Below are 19,651 nucleotides of genomic sequence, written 5' to 3'. Positions count from 1 at the left end.
ATAATCATATCTCACAACTGAATCTCTGCTTATCTACCTTACAGGACTTATTTATTTATTTGCTAGTAATTGCCTGACATATTTAGCTGGTAATTGTCTTTTATAGGGAGCTATTAGGATGAAAACAGTTAATGCTTGTTTGAAGGCAGGTCAACTTACTCATTAAAACGGGGGTTCGGGTAAAAATGCCTTGTGGCTCATCACTGTTGCTCACTCTCCGGGAGCCTGTCTCTGTCTATGCATTGTTCGCGGAAGAGTCGGTGATGAATGGGGTTTAGGAGAACAACGCCGTGGCCCTATTAACATGTGGCGTTTTGTTTTCTTCTGCGATTCGTCACCCCCCTCACAAACATAGACAGCCCCACAAAATGAATCCTTACACACTTGCCGGAAGAAAATCAATAGAGTGATTTAGCAGCTGCTGTAAAGCTCCAAGGACAATGGGTGAGCATTTAGCCTCCTGATAACGTTACGGGTAAGGCAGGCCGCTATTTACCCTGCGTCCTTCCTCAAGCCTTAATTTCCAGCCAATCCATAACCATCATAACCACTGTTTGTGTGTTCTACAACAGAGATGATACTTCATTGATCAGTGAGTTGTGTGATTCAGAAAGTGCGCAAACAGGTTTATGAACTTGATAGATAAGCAATTACATAAGCAGTTTATGGCAGGCAAACTATTTAGCAACACCACATGGTCAAAAGTTCACTACTATTTAAAAGTTTGGTGGTTAAATTTTTTTAAAGAGAAGTTATCCTCACTAGGCTGCATTTGTGTTACCAGAAAGCACAATAAAAATAGTAATATTGTGAGTTATATATTTTTATGTATGTAATTTGTTCTTGCAATGGCATAGCTGAATTTTTGGCATACATTACAAATGTATGATGCATCAGAAATCATTCTATTACCTTGAAAACAGTTGTGATGCTTAATATTGTGTGGAAACCGTGAATCCTTTTTTTAAGGATTCTTTGACGACCAGAACATTTAAAGGTACAGCATTTATTTGAAATAGAAAATTATGAAAGTATTTACTGTTACTTTTGAAACATGTAATGTGTCCTTGCTAAATGAAAATATGATTTTTGTTTTCAAAAAGAATAAAATTTCAACAGTGTACTGTATTTGGATGCCCCACATTTATTTAGAAGGTCTGACTGTTTACTAACAGGTGCATAAAATCAAACATACAGCTGTACAGTTTCCTTAAACAAACAATTACAGTAAAATAGGGCCCTTTTCTGTTCCAGCATCATGCTTCTGTGCCCAAAGCAAGGTCCATGAAGAAATGGTTCACTGAGTCTGAACCATTGAACAAATTTGGAATGAATCACGAGCTAGAGCCCATCATGCCTGACCTCACTGATGCTCTTGTGTCTGCTTTACCAGAAAATTGGAAGCTTTTACAGAAGACCAGCTCACTATTAATGCCCATGATTTTAAAATTAAATATTCAACAAGCACATACAGTATAGTATAGGTGCCCACACACTTGTGATCATGTGGTGAAGATATAAATGTTCATTTGCAGGCGTAGGATTGTAACATCAGGTAAAATATGTTCAATTCAGCGTTTGTGTATCTAATCTGTTGTATCCTTTATCTTACAGTTCTGCAGATGAAAAGTTTCGCTGGAACAACCAAGGTAACTAGACAGTTTTCTGACTAAAAAGTGAATTTTCTCGCTCTTCAGCCCATTGTTTTGAAATCCATAATTGAAACCTTACAAGAAGGTGAATGTTGCATGAAGAGCACCTTTTCCAATGCATTTTGACAGTTGTCATCATCTAGCAGCCCACGTGGTAAACCGTGCATGTCAGAGTGAAACATGTTGACTTTTGACTTTATTGATTGTGCTACAGCAAAACGTTAGCCAAAGATGACAACCTCTGCCTTCCAGAACATAAAACACTGAGGAGAGGCTGAGATTGAAGAGCAAGAGCAGTGCAGCCCATAAATGATTCATGAGCTTGCGGTCACGCCACACTCTTTAAAATACTGGGCTCTTGATGAAGCATCAAAACAAAACCAGATTAAGCATCTCATTCTCATTCCTGGCAAGTTCAAATTATATTTTTTTAGTAGATTCCTTAGTGGTGGGTTTCGGCCTTAATCAAAGTACGCAGCTACCCAAAGCAAAACAACATTGTAAAAATGTTGTGAAAAGATTGTGATAACATTTCAGTTCATATAATTAATAAGTCTGATGTTGTGTGTGTGTGTGTGTGTTTTTACATAATGTGTATTGTCACAATGCTCCAGAAACATTTATTTAGCACTTTAGTGAAGCTCTTTTTTGATATTTCCCTAAACAATTACATTAAATTGTCACATACCAGCTTATATGAATCACATAATCTAACCAGCATGTGTTTTTTTTGTAGACATACACCTACTTTCTGTAAATAAAATTATTGTCACAATGTGTTTTTGAAATAATCAAATTCAGAAGTACAGATCATGTTACTTTAAACTTAAAATGATGCAGATTGTTTGTTTCATTTGCATAGTAGAAATGTGATTTGAATATGTAAACTGCACATTATTGTTACATCTTTCAGTTTTAAATTATAGGTGTCATTTCTAGAATGTTTTTAAAGCATTTCGTTGCAATAACACTAAAGCAATAAGCCTTACTGAGTAACTAACCGCTTATTGAAACACTCATCATCAGAAGCCTTTGGTGTTTTTATTAGCCTGCTAGATGAAGTTACCTTTTGTGTCTTTGTTCACAGACGGACAGAAGGATATTGAGGAGGAGCTCACCACAGGTCTGGAACTTGTAGATTCCTGCATCCGATCTCTTCAAGAATCTGGTATTCTGGATTCACAGGAATTCACCGCAGGCGAAAGTAAGGAGCCCTTTTAAATTCTGGATGTTTAACACAATTAAGAAATTACTGAGACTGAACAATGCTAATGGCTTCTAAATGTTCTGATCCTGCAGAGTTGTGATCTTAAGCTGAAATGATTGATAGTCGGGGACTATAATTTACATTCTCTGAGTGTTCTTTTATAGAAATGCATGCGTAACAACCCATAATATGAGGTTGCAGGTGTTGCTCTGTAGAGTGTATCCACATGAGCTAGGTATATCCTCCAGCTTTCTGAAACTCATGAGTGAGACTCGCTGCCTGCCTTATTATGCATGATAGTAGCTTAATGCATGAATTACAGGTTATTTCTAAAATGAGCTTTTAAGGCAGCAAATGTTTCAATAAAGTATGTCAAAAAGCAAATTCACCCTGCTGAGTGTATCAGGCCTGTCTCATCTGAACAGATTTAATGTGAGTAGGCTCAGTTTCTCAGCGTTTAAAGGAGGTCGAGATAATCAGTAGTAAAAAAAAAAAAGGTTTCCAGATAACCTAAATATGTGGCCATGTGTGTATATATATGATATTAACATACAATATTGCTGTAAAGGAAAGAATCAGCCTGAGAGTATGTTAGATTACTAACAAAAATAGTTTCTAAAGGGGTTAGATTAGTAATACACTGCCATTCGAAAGTTTGTTGATTTTGTGATGGCAAGCAGCCATAATTTTAGTCTTTGTAATATGATGCATGATGCTTGAGAAGTCATTCTAATACAAAATAGGTTACTCTGCCTAATTTTTGTGATATTTTGTGATAGCTGTGATAAAAAAAGGATATTTTTTAAGTTTAAACATTTAAATTTAGGCCATTTTTGATCAATAAAATGTGTCCTTGCTAAATAAAACTATTAATTTCTTCCTGGAAGACACAGTGAAAACTTTTCTTTTAGTTAGTATGCTGATGTACTTTTAAAAATGAAAAAAATAAATATACTTTTCAAAGCACACTATACTTACATAATCATTATTTTTAGGTCATGGGTTCAGTATCTAGAGTCTATGCCTAGTTTTAATTTTCTCGGATAAACAACACGTAACTTTCACACACACTAGCCATTGGTGTCAACTATTAATCTTATCAATGCTAGACATGTAGTTTGACATAGATGTAACTTAACTAGAGGAAACTAAAACTAAAGCATGATCTAGAACATTAAATATTGAGCAAACTTCTAAATAAATCAGCATACATGGATACATGGACCCTTGATAGTTTTTAATGAGCCATCTTACATGACAGATAAAGTATATTTTGTATTTATTTACAAGGCTGTAGTGGTTTCCACTCTGTGGTTTGTGAGTTATAAATAATATTCAGCTGAAATATTTATCAGCTCTGATCTAAAATGCAGGTCATAGAGTGTGAATATAAAAACCCTCTCCTCGAACAGATAAGTGACCAGCCACCTGGACATAGATTGTCCATCGCACAACCACTCTGTATGGCAGCAAATGGCATCTCAAGATGTCTAAAATGCTTGGGTTGAGACTGGAGAAGGACCAGAAGCCTGATTATGGATTTATGAAACTTTCAGCTCTTACTGTAAATGTGCCTCTTTTTTAAATCTGATAGTGGCTAAAGTGGTTATAGTAGTAAACTCCAGCCATTTTCAATAACCGCAGTCAGACAGTTTTTGATATTACTGGGTCATCTGAAATGACCCATCTGAAATGACCCAGTTATCATCTTCAGTGGTTTTGAAGTCACGCTGTCACATAGACTCTACTTTATGTCTGTGTGTGTGTCAGTTTATGGGAAATCTTTTCATAGACTGCAAACCTTTATTGGTGTGCTTTTAATCGTCATATTTGCAGCCTGTTTTTGTGTGAAAGAGAATCAGAGATGAAAATGTAGCAAGTGAATATCAGTAAAATACGGTATTTCCTAATTGTAATTCATCTTACAGCATGTTGTGGCAGGTGAATCTTTTGCAAACAAACATTATTGCTCTATCATTGCTCTATTTCATACTGGCGCCTCTTTAAAAGATGCAACATCTTTAGGTGCTGTCAGACATCCTCAGAAGAGGAGAAACACGCCATGACAGTGCGGCAATAAGCTTCAGTTAACATGACAAAATCCACACACCGTCATGATCGACTTTGCAGGCTGTCAGAGATTAAACAGTATGCTAACATGTCTCTGTGCATGCAGGTGATATCTGCTGCTTTATAGAAGTGATTCCCTATTAAGGAATTACTTCATCACATTCCAGGATACAGAAATTCAGATTTTGCTTTGTTAATCCTGTAAAGCATAAATTATGATTTTAAAATAAGGATAACGATTATTTGGATGACTCATTTATTGATTCATTCATTTTTCTAAATTTTATTAACAAGTGTTTACTCTTAAATTTGTACTGTGCATGCTTGCTTACATAGTGTACACTACCAATCAAAGATTTGGGGGCAGTTAGAATTTTTGAATGCATTAAAAATGATCATTTTTATTATCTGGGATAAATAATTTGTAGAAAATGTGATACTTCTTTTTCAGGATTCTTTCCTGAATAGAAAGTTCAAAAGAATAGCATTTATTTGAAATATAATTTTTGGTCCCACTTTATGCTGTGTCCCTAATACCTGTGTACTTACATCGTAACCCATATGTGTATGTCGTATGTAAGCATAGTGTAAGAACACATTGGTACATAGTATCTACAGCTTGTATGTTTATAGATGTGTAACAGGACATTGGTAACAACAATTGTAATGTGTAACAGGAAGTACAAATGTGTAACAGGACTAACAGCATCTTTTGGTAGGGGTGCACCGAAATGAAAAGTCTGTCTTGGCCAAAGCCAGAAAAAATGAGACACTGGACAGAAGGGCTGAAGGCCAATCACATTTTCCCCATATACTGTATTTTGCCATTTTTTTTTTACAGTTGCATAAAATAAATAGCCAAAATGTGCTTTTTACTGCTGTGTCTAGTTATTGTAATATACTTTAATTAATATACTTTAGTTTTTGTCATTTTTGAGATTCTTGAATCAGGCATGTATTTCTTACTGTACAATTAAATGCAGTCTTGCTGAGCAGAAGAGAATTCTTCAAAAACATTGACAAATATTGCAGATCCCAATTGGAACACTATGTGTCAATGTTATAATACATTTATTAATTGAGTTGTTAAAAGAGTTGTTGTAATTATTATCATCATTATTATAGTCTTACGTTTCTTATTTTATTTTAAAAATGCATGAAAATGTTACAGAGCAGCTGAGTAACAGTGTATCGTCCCAGATTCGGACTTTGAACCCCGGCTAACAAGCAGATACACCGCAAGCTCCTGCATTGCTGTTTGAAACACAGTATATTTAGCCACCCTTCCTCTTCTCATCGGAGACATGAGATGCAGTGCTAAACAGTCTTTCACTGTCGGTGCTTGTAATAATTGTAACATCTTCCTATGACACTTTTAAGTGCTTTTACACAGACGACTTCATTAGTTAGCTGCATTACTCTTATACATACTGTTGTTACAAAATGTAGTTAGATAATTCCTTTTACACTAGTACACAGTACATAGTTAAGTGACAAGAGTGTTGTTACCAATGTCCTATTACACATTTATACTTAAATATACCATTTGGAGGGTTACTACATGTATGTAGTTATAGAAATATTACAGCTGTAGATACTATGTACAGTATGTAACCAATGTGTATTTACACTGTGGTTACATACTGTACTACATACACATTTGCTTAATATGTACTTTCAATAAATAAAGCTACATTTATCTTCAAACTACAAACATTTTATTAAAATGAATATGAATACAAAATTAATATTTCATCAGCATATCAATGCTTCTGTTTTTTTTTTTATCATACATCATCGGTTTGACCCACTTGCTCAATGAAGTTTTGATTTTCTTTCAGCCTTTTAACAAAGTTGATATACTCTTACGCTTATTGCCTCCTTTGAAGTGTTTAGAATGTTTTATATAATATAACATGCTCCGTATTTCTGAAGCCGTTTTACTTTTCACTTACACTTTCATCCAACTAAAGGTCTCAGCCAATCAAACAAAATGCTGTTATATTGCCAGTTTCTATAGTTTCTCAAAATGCTTCAGTTCATGGGAAAAACAGCTTCAGTTGTTTTTCCCAACCGTTTTACATTTTTTAGTTTCAGAGTGAATCATGTTAATAGTGTCCAATGTAATAATGTACTGTGGTCATTCTGAATGATATGCAGTATAATATGACTGTAGCATGACAGTATAAAGGAATGCAATTCTAGCAATACTTGTGCCTTATTTATGTGATTGCGGTGAACTTAGTGTAAAGGACTGGGAATCACTGCTGTGTGGCACAGTGTAAGGCTGTCAGTACAGGAGGGCCTAGCGATGAGAAGGGACTGCGATTTCTGTTCATGCTGACCCCATTTTCTTGAACGTGTGCACATTGAGTGTCTTCCAGCAGTGATTAATTATGCATGCCTATTCTGTCCATCTACTCACTGTGAGGCTTGAAATAATGAGCAGTATAAAAGAAAGTAAAACAGAGAACTGTGGATGGAGGCTGGAAGACAATGAAAGAATTTGAGATGAAATGGTAAAGCAATTAACCAATTTTACGAAGGTAAAATGAGGTGAGGGGAATTATATGGACAGAGAAGAGAGGCTAACAAGATTTGCATCTCCTGAAGGAAATACCTGAGCTCGCGAGGCAGCAAAAGAAATAAAGTTTTTTTATGTAAGTTTTTAGGCTTGGATTCTGTGTAAATGCAATCATAACATCATAGTCATAACAATCTTCATACTTGGCTGCACATAAGAATGAACAATGTTTTGTCTTATAGTTCTTTTCCACAAATGTCTTTCTCACAGGACCAGGCATCCTCTCTCAGAGTGCTTTGCAGCTCAATAATCAAGAGGGCACCTTTCCCTATCCAGTCAGTTACCATAGCAACCAGACCCTGGCCCTCGGCGACCTGTCGGCCTCCCAACCTCCTCGCAGTGGTCAGGTGGGAGGAGCGTTACATAGCTATAATCAGGTGGGGATTGATCTCTTTGTAAAAACTCTCATTTTGACCCTCTTGTCTTAAGCCGTGTGAACTGTACCCTGTTTTTATAAGAAAACCCTCTGGGGGAATTCACTAAGTAGTGCGTCCGCTAATAACGCTGCTTATGTGCGTGCACTGCCTTAATGTTTTTAGTGTTCATGGCCCTTGCCTTATTAAAATCTGCTGTAAATTGAAATGCAGACTAAACGCATCTAATTTTAGTTGACAGATTTGATAAATCAAATACTCTAAATAAACATAACACTGCAAGATGCTAAAAATGCTTTAGCGATGTTTTTTAATGTATTTATTATTTTTGGAGATGGAGCATTATGCGAATAAAGCTTGTTTTTCATCTTAATTCATTGCCAAGTTTAATTAATTTGTTTTCCTACGGTCTCTATTTACTTTTTGTTTTTCAGAACTTAGTTATTAGAGTTTATTAGAGTACAAATTAGTACCATAATTCAACTAAAACTTTTTACGAAAAAGTATTGTGATAAAAATATTGCTGTTATTTTTATCTTGTCAAAATTTAATCTATAGTATGATCTAATCAATTTTTTTAATTGTATTTTAAACATGTTGCATATTGCTGAGAAATTCAAAAAACCTTTTTGCTGAAAAGAATAACACTGTTGCGTAAATCACGTTTGTGATGCAAATGAGTTTACAGTGTTGCGCAACAATAATTGCGCAATCTTTACTGAGCCTAAATGAAATAGAAAGGAGCCTTGTTTGTGCTGAAAAGAATGACAGTGACTTAAATCCTCATTTGCATTTAAACTGGACTATAAACTGTTGCTGCACTGGATTACCAGTCTCATTAAAAGGCGCAAAAGTTTAGTGAATTCACCCTGTTTTTCCTTGAATATCATGTCGGTCACTATCACTTAGCTCACAGCTTCTAAAAGAGTGAAATTTTAGCTCTTTACATGTCACTTACCTCCAGGTGACGTCTAATCGTGTTGCCCAGCTGGCTGCCAGAGAGACAGCCGCCCGGGCCCATTCTCGAGACTCCTTTGCCCAGAGTCATGGCAGTGCATTCCACATGCCTGACGATCAGCCAGCAGCCCCTGTAAACTATTCCTGCTCCACTCTACCAGCCCAGCGAGTGAGCTCTCCCTTTTCCATGCAGGCTTTGGGCTCCCCATCCAAACTGCAGAGGCTGGGCTCAGCCTCCGACATGCCCAGCTATGCCACTCTGGCGCGGGTGTCGTCGCCCAAGCAGTCCCCGAGCCGGCTGGCCAAGTCCTACAGCACCAGCTCTCCCATCAACATGGCGGCGGGAGGAGGCTCGTCCTCTTCACCGCTGCACATGGCCGGACCGGGTAATGCCTCCAGCTCGTCTCCACTACACCAGCTCAGTGCCGCAGTGGGAAGCTACGCCACTCTGTCCCCCACCAAGCGTATGCTCCATACCACCGATCAATACAAGATCTCTCACGATCTGTACGCCAACGCCACCCTCCAGAGACCCGGCAGTCTGGCAGGTCAGTGCAATTTGCGGGATACAGCCTTTCCGTTTTGGTAACATCGCCATCAAAAACACATAAGCACCGGTCATTTTCACACTTCATCATCGGACAGATGGATTAGAATTTGACACTGTTGCTTCCAAGCGTATTTATAGCATTTTTGTTCTGCTTAATGGTGCTTGAGAATTCGCTTTTGTCCATGATGTAGGTTCAAGGGGTTCGTACAGCAGTCAGCACAGTCACCTGGGCTCGGAGCTCAGACCCCTGCAGTCTCCTGAGCACCACATCGACCCCATTTATGAGGACAGAGTCTATCAGAAAGCCCCGCTGAGGAACTTCAACCAAGGCCAGGGTAAGATAGCAGACATCAGGTTTTCTAACAGTTTAATGTCAACAACAAAATCGTCGCATCTAGAACACCGTGGCTCTGGTACAGGTGCGTTAATGAAATAAAAGGCTTGTTTTGGCTTACTTTTTGTTTAAAATAGAAATGTTTTCCCAAGTGCCCAATTAATAGCAGTGAGCCGCTAGACATCATCACTTTAAGTTTATCAGATAGTATCAAGTTTTTGCTTTTAAGGTTTTAAAATCAATTTGCTTCTGTTCTCATTTTTGTTTTGAGCTGAATATAATATATCATTACAACTACTTTATGGTGCTTTATGGCTTGTCTAGACGCCTTTTAAAAAATGCCTTGCCTAAAACAGTGTATTCTATATAAAAGCACAGGCCTCTTTACACTTGCTTTACATATTTGCTAATGGGTGTGCTTTTCAGGGTTTCTGCCTTTACAGGCATAAAAAGCATATGTTAAAATTACAGTTCAATCAAAAATCTGTTACTCATTTACTTAAACACTTTCAAACCTGTATGACTTTCTTTTTTTAAGAAAATATTCTGAAAAGTGTCGCAGTGGGTTTTTTTGTTTATGCAAAAGGTCAGTGGCGTCCATTGTTGTTTTGCTAAGCATTTTAGGTTCCACAAGAAGAAAGAAAGTCATACAGGTTTAGAATGAAATGAGGGTGAGTAAATGATGGCAGGATTTGACATTTTGGGTGAACTCTCCCTTAAAATTTGCATCCAAACTTTCCACCTGGCTTTCGACAAATGAAGTCAACAACAACGTCAACATGCAGTGTACCTCACGAGCCAGATTTGAGGATCTTTGGTCTATTGTACTTCCGGGTCAAACCAGATATTGATTATGATATGGGATATATAGTTTATGGATTGATTGGACTGTGAAAATGTAGTGTTACAAACCAAAATGGAGTCAGATGCTTGAAAGGGAAACATTGAAAAATTAGTAGGGAATGGTGATAACGTTTAAAAAAAAGGTTTGCTTGACATTTTGAAAAAGTTCCCATTGGAAAAAGTTTTTAACAGTTTGTATGCTGTAAGAGTTTATTTAGTGCTCGGCATTGTGTTTTAAACTATCCTGTGCTGACATGCCATAAAAACACAAAAATTAACAAATGACCATTTAAAATAAGTGTGTTTGGAATAATAAAAAAAATAAAACCGTGCACACCACCCTTGTGCAAGTAAATGTAAATGTAAAAAGTAAATGTTCGTGTTGACTTTAAAGTGGGAATGTTTCCAACACGGCCCTGAGCTCCAGTCAGCTGGAAAACTCTGCCGTCAGGATGAACAGCCCTCAGTGGTGGTTTCTGGGTAGCTATTCAAATCTGAACAAAAGCAGGCCAGAGAGAAAAAAACTGTTTTGCATTCACACTCAGACAGGCTAATAAAGCACCTACTGAAGAGCTATCAGTCATTTTGTTATTTTGATGGTTTAACATAATCTCTATTCTGTTTTGCTCCTCCTGTCCTCCTTCTCCTCTCTTATGACTGAAATACCTGCTCAACATGTAATGTTTTTTACCCTTTGCTGGTACCCAAAGATCCAAAGAACCTCTTTTGTGACCAGGTCCTGAACTTTCTGCTCTGTCCCTACTCTCCTGTTGTAGCCCCTTCCTCTCCTGGTGTTGACTCCATACCCTTGCAGCGCACAGGAAGCCAGAATGCCACAGGAACGTTCCCTCGTGCTGGCTACGCCACTGGGCCTGGTGCCTCCACCGCAGACTATGCCAACCCCTACCGTACTCTGCAGTTCTGCCCCTCCACGGATTCACCCTACAGCAAATCGGGACCTGCTCTGCCCCCGGAGGCAACGCTGGTCAGGTCGCCCTCTGTGGACAGCATCCAGAAGGACCCCAGGTGAGTTCTCCTACTGTCTAATGCATCTTGAAGGATCTGCATTTGGAGATGTCACCCAGTTAGTGAAGTTAGAGCTGAACTGATATGCTGTGTGATTAATAAATCAAAAGAGCTTTACAAGCTGTCAATTAAAACACTGTAGGAGAGAGTGGGGTAAACTGTGTCACTGTTTAATTTTGTTTGTAGTTAGGCAATGAGAAATTAGAACAAATCTGGCAAATTATATCTAAGGATGTCAGATATCAACTAAAAACAGAAAGAAGCCATCTATAACACCGGGTCATAGAAATATGACGTCTCAAAAAATAAAAACAATTCAAGTCTTGATTGCAGTACATTATTTGCATTTTCATAAACTACCAATGACAGATGTCGCTACCTATTTGAATGAAATTAAATTCTATTCAACATTTTATAACCAGAATAATATTTCTTGCATTTTAAGTTGACACAGCATACCTCAAAGCATTTAATACACTAAAAACAAAAGTTGTGAAATTCAAAAATATGAGATAGATTTTTGATATCAGTGTAGTTCATGTCAATACTCACTACATATGTGCACAAAGCTGTACATGATGGTTTTTTTTCTAAATGTAAGGTCACAGATGTGCAGTTTGCTTGATTAAGGGCACATCTTTACTTCACTCTCCCCCACATCATGAATCAGACTTCACATGTTGTCACTTCCTGTAGTACCTTAGCTTGCCTGTGTACACTCACAAGAAGAAATTACACATTTGTTACAACATTCTTCAGTAATGATGAGTCAGCGCATGATTTTATGGATTATATAGGTAGTCAGTTCACCCTTCTCACTCAGTATTTATATTGGTATTAAGCATATTTTTGGTTTTATCGTGTGACGTTAATTTGATGTGCTGATAGGCCATTGACAGTCATCTCTTGTGACCGTATTATAGTACTTTCTCTTTTTTGGTTTGCTTGCTTTTTCTGCTGATTTGACCTTTTTTTTTGTTTTGTTTTGTTTTGTTTTTTTCTTATCATCCCTTCTGTTGATTCCTCATGCTTTTGTTTCTCTCCCATGTCTTTTCACTGCTAGTGGCTATGGTGGAGATGGTATGATGTGTGATGCATTGCATTTACTGGCTGCAAACAATTGCACAGATATGCACAGACAATTTCATACTGACAATTACAGAACATGTCAAAGTCGTCTTTTATCTTTGGTTCACTAATAGTGTTTGGTGTATTAAAGGGTGGGTCTGGCAACAATAGCAGCAACAGTTCATTACTAAAATCCTAGTAAATTATGCACAAAAGAGCATTTTTAAACGTAAACATCATTTGTAGCAAAATATTGTGATGTATACAGACAAAACACTGAATTATTTATAACTCCTTGCACCTTATTTGAAGAAAAAGGAATGTATAGATTAGGGGTTTTCAAACTTTTTGAATGTGATCAAGCAGTTAAATATGATTATCTTCTTCTTCTTAAAATTTAAAGGGGCCCATTTATACCGTTTGAAATATTTGTATAGTAACATTAGTGCTATTATACAAGAAATATGTCCAAAATTTAATAATCGATTTTTATATTGTCATTGGTTATCAGAATTTTTCTACTCACTGTTAGAGTAATGTAAGATGTATAAATCTGATGAAAAACATTTCAACAATGTATCTTAATTAAATATTAAAGATTACGTTTGGTGCTTTTTTAGAATAAATTTCACTGAAAATATCTGTAGACATATGCACAAGATAAAAAGTAGTGATTAGAAGTGATTAATCTCTGTTTCCACGCAACCTTTAAAATGAAAGCTAAATGAACAGTAATAATAGTCCAGTTTCATAATTGTGTTATTTGTTCTGTGAAACATTCAATTACTATCCTAAGTTAAGTTTGAAAACCCCTGATAATTGTCTTGAGAAATTAACTGTTTTTATAAAAGTAGAATGCAGAAGACTTCTTACCACATATCAGCACTGACTAGAAATGTAAAAGTTGATCTCACCCTCAAATCAACTGTTACAGTTTTTAATGTTGATTTCGCACCAGAATGATATGTATGGGAGTTATTTTCCATTATGTGAGACCCCTCTTTAATAAAAACCAACAAAGCAACAAATAAACTTTGTAGTGCATGATGAGAGTCAAATGCAAGTGTGTAATATGTTCATGCAGAAGCAAGAAGACAGCTAAACAAACATACGTTTTTTAATGTCAAATCCCTTTGTGCTAGACACCTACCCTGTCTCTCTCTCTGCCTGTCTCCTGATAGGTACGACCCTGAATTCCTTGTCTGGAATCAAAATCAAGCCGAGCAAAGAATGACAAAGTAATCCAACATTTATTTACATTTCTACTCCTCATCTACAAAAGCACTGTTCTCCTCTCTACTCAACATCATATGTTAGGGCAGCATGACTGTGTTGAGACAAGCTATGCTTTACAGAATATGTCAGAAAATGTTTTTCTTTTTTTTTTTTTTCCAACATTTCCGCATTCTGTTTACAAGAAGAGCCCTAGCCTTTGATTCATCCATAGAAAGGTTCATTTGTGGTCCAAAGTCATTTTTGATTAATCATATTAATTATACAAATTAGTCATCGTTACACAAAGACCAGGTGTTGAGATCTGTGTTGGTTTTTCTAGGAGTGATAGAGTTTGTTCATTCCTGCAAAGCATCACATTGTGTGTGTGTGCGCGTGTGTATGTGTGTGTGTGTGTGTATGTGCGTGTGTGCATGTGTGTGTCTCCTGTTGTGTTGTTATTCATTGTTTTGTTATCATTTTATGTTAAAGCATGCTTATTATCCTTTTTATACTTTATTTAACACCATTGTCTTCCTTTCAAAGCAAGCAACAGCAATGATTGTGTTGTTGTGTATCAGCTTTTGCAATAAATTTATTGGCAACTATATATTGTTACACAGAGGTTCAGGTTGTCATTTTAAAGTGTATTAAGTGAAACTGCACTTTTACCATGGTATCCATGGCTTCTGTCAAAATTCAGTAGTTGCTTTAATTACTATAAAAGTGTCAAATGCATCATTAGATTGTCATTAGTTTAGAATACATACTATATACTATATTATATATACAATAAATATATACTTTTTTTCTAAAATATATACTTTGTTTCTGAGAAAATATATTTTTAACAAGGATAGAATCAATTGATGTGACTAAAGTAAATACTTTTCAAATTTTTACATTTGTATTATTTTCTTTTGAGCTTTGTGTTCATTAACAAATACTGGAAAAAAAAAGCTGTATCACAGTTTTTATGATTATAATAAGCACATTAGAATGATATCTAAAGGGTCATGTAACACTGAAAAGTCAGCTTAGCAACCACAAGAATAAATTACATTTTTAAATATTTTAATACATTATTTTAGATTTTATTGTATTATTAATATTATTGATATTATTAATGTTTTAGTGTATTTTTAATCCAATAATCACAGCCTTTGTAAGCAAAAAATAGGTAGATAGATAGTAGATAGTGGTGACTATCGTAAACGATGCACATATGTTTTATAACTAATAAAATGTGTGGCATTATTTTCAAAGATTTAGGATTCTCTGCATTCATCAAAATATTACAGACAAGACTTGTATCCTCTGTTATAAGCCCAATGCTTGTCTGTGATTTCCACAGAACTATTTTGCTTCCAGAATTGTGCTATTAATGTAAGATGTGAGGCTTTATTTGCCCATTTTGTGGAAATCAAATGTATGTGACTGTTTTGTTGAAAAATGTCAGAAGCATTTGTCCTCTCAGGCATGTGGAAGCATTAATATAGTCAAATGCTGAGAAGTGCAGTGCAGATTTTCTGATCTGCGCTCTGAGTGGGTGGCTGGAGATGAAGTGGTCACTGAACGTGACAGAGACATTTCCTGACCTCTCTCATTGCAGACAGTTCAAGCCGCCTCTCAGGACCATTCAAGCATGTGTGCGCTGAATCCAGAACACTGCTGACCACTATTTCCTAAAGAGGGGGTCAATCGTGGGTCGCACGTTCACACCCTGTTAGAGCTCACCGCTCCTGGCTGCACAAATCATATTTATGTGGCCGTTAGCAGGTCTTTGAGTCCACAGTTTCTCTTACAGCTGTCAAAACAGTGTATTAGAGGTCCGTTTTACTGTAGGGTGAGAGCTGTCAGAATTAGCCACCTGTAATATCAAACTGACTGCTGGTTAGTTGCCCCAAACAACTTGATTTACTGAAGTAGAACATGTTGGTCCTGAAGCAATATAACCTAACCTTTGATGTACTGATACAAATGTTGTTCAGCACCCTAAGCTAATTCTAAACTTTGATTGGTTGACAGGAATGTTCTGGATGAGCAAATAAGGATGTTAATCGTATAATTAAGGATGTCAGAATGAAGAATATCTTGGGAGAATCCTGTTAAAGTTGGTATAAAAAAGAAATTGCAAATTGTCTTTTTTTCTCTATTGTGTCGTCTTATTGAATGAGAAAAGGGTCTTTGGTGGGAGTTGATTTTTTCCATTAGGAGTTGGTTGGATCATTGTTGTTTGCTAATTACTGCAAAGCCATGTGAGTGACAATTACTGTTATCGTGTAACCCTGGATCACAAAAGCAGTCATTTGGGTATAATATATACATCTTCTGAAAGCTGAATAAGGAATTGTATTTCAAACCTGTATCACTTGCTTTATTTTATGAGCACTTTTTATTTTATGTCTTGTGTTCGTAAAATAAAGCTTGGTAAAATAAAGGTGTCTAAAGTCATTTTGGATCCTACTGACTTTCACTGCATGAACAAAACAGTTTTTATGTTCCACAGAAGAAAGAAAGTCATGAAGGTTTGGAACAACATGACTGTAAGTAAATTATGAGCGAATCGTCATGACCATCTCTTTGAGGTGCAGTAGGAAAATGGCGTTTTAACATTGCCTTTATCCATGAATCCACAATTCTTGTCTAATCTATTTTGTATGCGTGCAGCCTTTGATTGAGCTGTCAAATGTTGTTGTTCCAGCAGTCATTTTCCCCGTTTTCTTTCAGACAAAAGCACGCACCAGAAAGGAAGTGCATGAAGTGCATGTTTCATGTGCGTGAAGCTCATTCAGCGCTGTGCTCGTGTTTGAATAGAAAAGCCAGGGAGCAAGCCGAGAGGACAGAGGAGCTCTATGCTCATTAGAGTGTTTGTTTTAACAGTCTGCACGCTTCAACGGCTAAGCCACAAGCTAGAGCTGCAGCGATTACATGGGCTGGTGACTGGTCTTATTTACTCTGTTCAGCATGTGTAAGTTCTCTATTCATCTGCCCGTAATGCCAGAAGCTAGTTGTGTGACATACAAACAGGCCTGTAGTGCGGTGGTGTTGTTGGCGCGGCACACACTTAGCAATGCCACTTTTACCTATTAGTGAGAAATGAAAAATAATTGACTAATCAATGAAATCACTGCTGAAAATACATGCTGTTTAATTTTTTTTGTATTTATTTGCTTATTTTTTGACATTGACTATGAAAACAAGACAAAATACTGTTAAACAGATGTATTTTAATTAAAAAATAAAGATCTCATTATGTCAGTACATATAAACATATTGTGTCAGCCAATATTGGATATTTATGTAAGTTGCGGTTTGTAAGAGCTGTGTCTGTTTATTGTAAATTAAGTTTAGTTTATTTTTAGAAATTATTTCAAAAAAGAAATATTTATTCTTCATTACTTCTTATATTTACATTATTTTCTTATATCGATGCTGATATTTATTGGATAAATGGTGGGTAATGCAATTTATATAATAAATACCTGTATATTGAATTCCATTTTTTATATGGATTTTTAATATTAGTCATCAGTTATCAGCCATAACATTAAAATTATTGCCGTCTTTTAAGTATTGGTACCGTTATTAGTGAATTATTATCTTGCAGTAATAGCAACTTTAATAAATCCAATTTTTGGCTGATACAATATATGATATAACACTGCAAACTGTAAAGATTCACTGATCCAGTTTTAATGTAGAATTGGTGGAATAAATCCAGTTGTATTAGTTTTATTAGCAGATTTAGCCGCACTTTACCTGCACACCAATAAACTGACCAATAAACAGACTTTTTGGGCATCAGTGTGTATCTCACGTAAAGACTATATTAGATTTGCCACTGCTGCATCCATTAGCTTTATTCCTAATAATCATGCTTAGTCAAGCATCCTGGATGCATAATATATGTTGCTTTTATTTTTTTTGCCACACAACATTCAGTGGTCCACGAGGGGCTTCTCCTCTTCTTCCTCTGGCCCCGTGGGTTATTTTGGCTGTTGCGCTGAAACATGAAGCTGGGTTTTGTGGTGTTAATATTTCTGCTTTGGGAATGAAAGATAGGCTCACCTGACTGAATCAGAACAAAAGCCCCAAACAAAGACCTGTCACAAACAGGAGAGTTTGTCTCAATTCAGTGAGTGCTCAAATGTTACATCACCGTCTGCTGAAGGATTTTCAGACTGCATGCCTAGCAAACCTTTTATAAATCCATGGACAACAAGACCCAATCCTTTCTTCCCCTAGCTTTGTTCTAAAACCTGGTGAGCAGCTTGGCCACATATATAATATAAGCAGCAACTTGGTAGTTGTAGGTGTTCATAATTTGAAACATTGTCTTTAGGCAGCAACTCAAGAGTGAATTTTAATACAGTTTAGTGGAGTGCTGCAGGTATGATGTGATTTTGCTGGCCAAACCAGAAGTTTGTATCATCCTGCTTCCCTCGACAAAAAGCAAATATGATTTGTTATCTGCTGTGTTATTGCAGAAAATAAGCTCTGTGACCAACAAAAGTGTATGATTCTTACACATTTAGTTAACCAAGAATTATATAACATTTAAAAACATTTAAAACCTAAATACATTCAGCTGGAAGTAAAACCTAAATTTAGGCTATAAAGGAACAGCACCACGGTCACATGACTTCAGCGTCGCCACCACAAGCAGCTCTATATTTAGAATGTACAAATTGTTTCCGGAGTATTTTTTGCTATAGAATAAAACATGAAAATTTATTGAGCTTATTTTAACCACATACCCTTTTTTTATGCATTTAACCAAAAATCCATTCAAAAACACCTGTCTATTTCAGAATGATGGAGGCAGAATTTCAAAAATGATAACTAAAAATGCTAATGCATTTCTGGGTTTGAAGACTCATTCTTATAGCACCTTATACCTGCAATTTGATGAGACTTAGACTCAAATAAAGGTAAAAATAAAGGTTCTTTATTGACATCAATTACCTTATGAAGAACCTTTAACATCAAAGAAACCTTTCAAATAAAAGGTTTATGTAGATTTCTGTTCACTAAAAAGTTATTTTGGGGAACCAGAACTGGTTCTTTTATGGCATCACTGCAAAACACCTGTATTTTTAACATGGTACACAAATTAAAATAAATGCATTTTTCAGTATTGAATTAAATATAAATTCATTTAATTTCTCATCTGCCATTTTAGATAATTGTTTTCTGTAACTGAACAATGCACTGATTGAAAAAACAAATTTAAACCAATGTAAGTTTTTACCTTGAAATATTAGTTTCAAAATCATTCTAATGGTGCGGTAATTTCTAATGAGGAGAATGGCTTTGGTGTCTTTCCCACGCTCCCCCAACCAAGTGCGTTTTGGAATTGTCTACGTGCATGCCTTGAAATACTGCCTACGTAGGCAGCACGCTAGGATTTGGAACGGAGCCTCTCTCATTTCTGACTGTTAGAATGAAGGTCAACCCTCTGTTTAATTGTGCTGATGAGGGGGTGGATCCCGCAGGTGAAGGTTAAGGGACAAACGGTTTATTAGTAGACCAGCCACCCACCCACAGCATCTCTCCCTATCAGACCACGAGGGGTGAAATCACAAGTCTGAGCGTGCACATAACGAAAGAGCTCTCTGTTCTCTGTAGCGTGAATGAGTCATTTCCCAGCCAAATCCTTCTCCGGCTTTGGCAAGGGATGACATTTTTTGCAGGCCTGGGCTCTGAGCAGACGTTTGATTATTCATGTTTGGCGATTAATGATAGGTTCATCCCTGCTTCAGCGGCCTGTC

At 36.5% G+C, this 19,651-nt stretch overlaps 1 protein-coding gene across 6 annotated transcripts in view; it reads left to right on the top strand.

Moving 5' to 3' along the window:
• Positions 1-19,651, top strand: part of ctnnd2b (catenin (cadherin-associated protein), delta 2b) — a 67,670-nt gene that overhangs the window by 25,326 nt on the left and 22,693 nt on the right. For 3 of the 6 annotated variants that reach the window (XM_043221572.1, XM_043221561.1, XM_043221602.1), the window contains 7 exons: positions 1,615-1,649; positions 2,740-2,856; positions 7,724-7,890; positions 8,852-9,392; positions 9,586-9,729; positions 11,348-11,597; positions 13,847-13,903. In XM_043221572.1, the coding sequence (XP_043077507.1) occupies positions 1,615-1,649; positions 2,740-2,856; positions 7,724-7,890; positions 8,852-9,392; positions 9,586-9,729; positions 11,348-11,597; positions 13,847-13,903 (1,311 nt within the window). The remainder of the gene's footprint in view (positions 1-1,614; positions 1,650-2,739; positions 2,857-7,723; positions 7,891-8,851; positions 9,393-9,585; positions 9,730-11,347; positions 11,598-13,846; positions 13,904-19,651) is intronic. The other 3 variants (XM_043221593.1, XM_043221582.1, XM_043221611.1) reach the window with 2 other exon arrangements.

The sequence above is a fragment of the Puntigrus tetrazona genome, chromosome 2 (assembly GCF_018831695.1).
Source record: "Puntigrus tetrazona isolate hp1 chromosome 2, ASM1883169v1, whole genome shotgun sequence".
Taxonomy (NCBI): Eukaryota; Metazoa; Chordata; class Actinopteri; order Cypriniformes; family Cyprinidae; genus Puntigrus; species Puntigrus tetrazona.
This window is presented reverse-complemented; position numbering and strand designations above follow the sequence as displayed.